The 4,722-nt window shown below is 42.5% G+C and overlaps 1 protein-coding gene across 1 annotated transcript; it reads right to left on the reverse strand.

The window, feature by feature from the left end:
• Window positions 1–1,533: 1,533 nt before the first annotated feature.
• Window positions 1,534–4,331, reverse strand: bmp15 (bone morphogenetic protein 15). The gene is made up of 2 exons (XM_078275953.1): window positions 3,844–4,331; window positions 1,534–2,783 (listed from the first exon to the last, which is right to left on the reverse strand). Exons 1-2 carry the CDS (start codon window positions 4,187–4,189, stop codon window positions 1,792–1,794), a joined length of 1,338 nt encoding a protein of 445 aa, XP_078132079.1. The 5' UTR covers window positions 4,190–4,331; the 3' UTR covers window positions 1,534–1,791.
• Between the last annotated feature and the right edge of the window lie 391 nt (window positions 4,332–4,722).

The raw sequence follows: 4,722 nt of genomic DNA on the forward strand, positions 1-4,722 counted from the left end.
GTTTGACCTTTTCTCCCACAAGACCTTTCTCAAAGGCCTCTCCTGATAGTGAGGTCAGGGTGAAGTAAGAGGCAAACAAATATTAAACGTTGACTGCAGAGGCCACAGAGATCACTGGATGCAATGCACATTCATTGACCACAATATGAACAAGAAACCAGTCCCATAGCTGAATTCAGGATTTGTGTAATTGTGACAAAGTTTATGTTGTTAGTTAAGAGCACCATCTGTTGGACTCAATGCAACAACGCACTTCCCTGAACAGTTTATATTGGACAACTTCACTCAGAAATAAAGGCTCCGTTTGTACAGGAATCTCGTACAAAATGATTGCTTGAATGAAAGAAAAGTATGTTAATGATTGAGTACTTACTTACTCCTCTTCATCCCCTATGGCACATGAGGCTTAAAAAACTAAATTAAAAAGGGTAATTTTTTTTTTTCCAAACTTGACTTTAGCGAGAGAAATTAATCAAATGAAATAAACTCCCCATTAAACAGTTTTTTATACTTAGCTTTAATAACCTTATTTCCAAAAAATTTCAAACTTTCCCTTCAAATATTTATACGGTAAATGACAAAATACCACCACAAAGTCCACTAAGTAACTACTTGTCTGTGTTGTCTTAAACTTTTGAGATTGAAAATGACAGAGCAAATACAAGTTTGAATACACTTTAACAATCAAAAATGACAATAAATTAAGTTTAGAAACATGCATTTATTTTATTATTCATTTTCACGCGTAATAAAAATTGCATTCCTTTTCACTACAACCCTTCTTTTTGTCTTCTTTAGCATTCAACAGTTACACCTTTGTTAATCATTCATTTTGGGTTTGTTTTCTAAGACAGGCCAGTAGCATTACTTTTTACTTACAAATACATACAAAATGCAAAAATATCAGATAGTACACAGCAAAAATGCAACGTCACAAGGCCTTTACAGTTACATCCAACACGGCCAACCCCTCGTCCATTAAAATACTTTAGCAGTGTATTTTTCTTAGATTGGCCACAAACATATCTAGGAATCTAATCTTTTTTTTACACCACACAAATAAAGGCTTTTTTTTTTTCTGGTTCTTTGTGAGAATTGCAGCCCTGATGTGAAACACAGAAAAGGTTTTTTTTTTTTTTTTTAAAAAGAACGATACAGAAAAAAGGAATACAGACAGGCACAAGAAAACAAATATTCATTAGATGGCCATGGTTTGAGGTTAAACATTGAAGATGTGTTTGTCTTCCAATGAGACAAATCACTCATTGGAAGTTTAATATTACAAACCATTTACTCAATCAGTTTTCTTAAAAAGTTACCGATGTTTTAATCAATTTCATTAGCTACTGTAGAAGTTCAATTCATTTTATCTTAGTTAAATTACCACTTAAAGTTACCCTCAGGTGGCTAAAAATACTTCCACATTCACCAGCTCCCTTTATCTCAGTAGAAAAAATACATTAGTGACTATAGCAAACAACACATTCACCAATCTGCACAGTGCTATAGCTCATTCACGATTATTCAAAAAAAAGGGGGAATCAGTAAATAGACATCCTCTCGTCTGCACAACCCATAGTCACAGCCATCCAGGCCAGTTACATTCAGCAGCTGCCTTTTAAAGTGCTTTAACAGGAATGGTGAAGATCTGAACCCACAAAGACTCCCTCCTTCATGTCTCAAGCTCATTATGGTTAGCCACGAAGCCGTAGATCAAACAAATGACCCATCAAATCTGCTCCCTTTAGTCTCTTCTCTCAGTGCTAAGCATAACCAAGTCTGCTCGAGTCTTTAGCGACACGTGCATGACTCGGCCACCATGTCCTCCAGCTCCCTGTACTCCACCTTCTTCTTGTGCACGACTAACACGCTCATGGGCATGTACTTGTAAGGCACGCAGGACGGAGGGGGAACGTCCCCAACACCCAAGTCGTTGATGACCGTCTGGATGATGGCGTGGTTGGGGGAATGGAAGCCGTACGGGAGCACCCTCGGGCAGTTGCCCTGGCAGAACCGCGGGTTGTACACCGGCGGAGCGATGAAGTAGTGACCCCAGCCGAGCGCGTCGAACGAGAGGCGGAACGAGTGGAGCTTGCAGCGGTTCTTGGGCATGCTGGTTTTGGGTTTGTAGTTGGGGATGTCAGAGATGATGGAGGAAGAGGAGGAGATGGAGAAAGAGGAGGAGGAAGCGGAGGCATTTTTCAGAACATCCAGCGACGCGTCTTTGGCCTCTGAAGAGGAATGGTCTTTGGAGCGGCGGCGGCGGACCGAAGGATGCCACTGCCCCATTCGCCTCATGATGTCTTCCCCTTCAGCCCCCAGCAAGTCCCCCATCCAGTCCTTTACTTCCCTTTCCTCCTCCAGGTACAAAAGGAGAGACGGGACTTCAAGAGGTTCACCTCTCCATCTTTTTTTCCCTCGAGGACGAAACCACCACCCCAACGAGAGGCTGCCGTCCTCTTCGTCATGCCAAGGCTCTGTGCACCAGTACTGGGCAGTGAGGGTCAGGTGTGCCCCCAGGCCCAAGCTCTTCCCCTGCTGGACGTGTGCGGTGATGTCCGTCTCGGTCCACCGCTCATGGGGCTCGAGGTTGACCAGGCTCTCTTTGCCCAGCGACTTGATCTGAGCCCTGCAGCGCGACAGCTTGAGGGCCTGGGTGGTGCTCGAGGTTGTGGCGGAGGAGGAAGAGGATGAGGAGTTGAGGTGGATGAAGGAGGCTTTGATCAACTGCTCCGAGGGAAGAGTGTCAAGGTTGTACTCTACTGTGAAGCTGTAGTGGTGGTCTGAAGGAAAAGATTAAAAAAATAAAAAAAAAGCATGAAATTAGACATTTTTGTAGTGAATGCCTCTCTGACTCACACCATCTTAAAAAGAGACTTTTTACCCAAGATGCCGAGTGTTGATTTGTGTTTTTTTCCCTCCAAACCAGGGCACTGAGTGTGATTGTTGTGCACATTTACCAGGCAAGGAGTGCCTAATAAAAGTCACCGTCAAGGTGCATTATGGGAAGTGTAAGATCCAGCATTTTTTGGAATGAATATCTGACAATTCTTAAATCTTACTCCCTCCAAACTTGATGAAAGGCAATAATCCCTACCCAAACCGGGTGCAAATCTGATTCGAAAATATAAAATCTAGAAAAAAAGCAAGTTATATTCTGAAGGATATTCTGTGTGACAATCAGTTTGAAACTTTTGACACTTTTTTTCCTGGAGGTTCTGGGTATTTTTTTTTATGTTAAAACCAGTTGAGAATAAAAACAAAGGCCTAGGTTGCTTCAGTGTCAGGAAAGTTATCAGGCCAACAGATTAGAGGTTGGTAATCACATCCTCTCCTGCTTAAGGTCATACATCTATGCAGTTGTATCGATCTCCTCATCCCCAAAAGTTAGTCAGCTAGAAATAACAAGCAGAAACTACTCAGATATTTTACTTATGTAAAATAAGCAATTTTGGATTATGTTGATTGTATGCATTGTGTTAATCATTTGAATGTTGCAGCTGTTAAAAGTGGACCCAATTTTAAAAATTGGCCTACTTCATATACTGCTGGGTAGCTTATGAATGTATCCCTCCAGGATCAATAAAGCTGCGTCTTTATAATACTTGATAATTGATTTGCCGATTATAATTTTGTATTATTAATCTGAATCTGCAAAGTAACTGAAGTTATTAAATACAGCATTTCCCTCTGAACCGTTGTGGAGTAGAAGCATAAAAGTAGCATAAAATAAAAAACAACCTACTCAAGTAAAGTACCTCAAATTTCGAGTAGATTTACAGATCCCTTCAAATGCAGACAGGCCTACCTTTCAATGAGTTCCTACTCAAATGTGAATCTCACCTCTGGACGCTGGCAGGTAGTACACCGACGACGCCGACGGCCTCAGCAGACGGACCGTGTTGGAGCCGAACTTCCGGTGCTGTTTGGGCCTGCCGTCCGGTTCGGCCGCGCTCCGGTACAAAGTCAACATGAACTGCAGGTTCTGGTCCGCTTTCTGCTCGTCCGTCAGCGGCCGGTGGTGCGCTCCTTTGTGCTTGGCGCTCTGATGGCTCCGACGGCTGCGCTTCATCGTGCGGTGATGAGAGGCCAGTTCCCGCCCGGCCACGACTCCGGTGCACAGCAGGAAGATGAAACAGGACAGGCCGCAGGCACGCAGTAAGCCGTGTTTGGTGCGGGTCGCCTTCATGTTTGTTATAAAACCTCTGGTGCTAGCGAGCTCCACCAACGAGGCTATAATTGGCAACCAGCCTCTGCACGGCGGAGGGCGTAAATTACAGGCTCACCTGATCACTAGCCATTTTTGACAGTCTAAACTTCCTGAATTTGAAGTGACCCCAATTAACCCCTCGGGATAGGAGCGTGAAGCCACGTCACCGGTGCGTCAAGGTGCGTAAAAGTACGTCAAATGGGCCCTTTTTGTGATTAATTTATTGCACAGATTATTTTTGTAAATTCAAAATCTTGTTTTTAACATATTCTATTCCTTCTCGTTGTTAAATAATGTAGTCCTACTATAATAATAATGACAATAATAATAATAATAATATGTTTGATTTCACATTCTCTTCACATTCTTCTTAAAATATCGTCACATTGTGCTATTCTTGAGCAGGTCTAAACTGTAGGCCTATATTTATACTCTTTAAGTAGTCTAATGTGATGACGTATTGTTGAGCTTGTGTCATGCAGACGTGAAACAGAGATTTAAAGTTTTAGCAC

Source organism: Sander vitreus, chromosome 19 (genome assembly GCF_031162955.1).
Source record: "Sander vitreus isolate 19-12246 chromosome 19, sanVit1, whole genome shotgun sequence".
Lineage (NCBI taxonomy): Eukaryota > Metazoa > Chordata > Actinopteri > Perciformes > Percidae > Sander > Sander vitreus.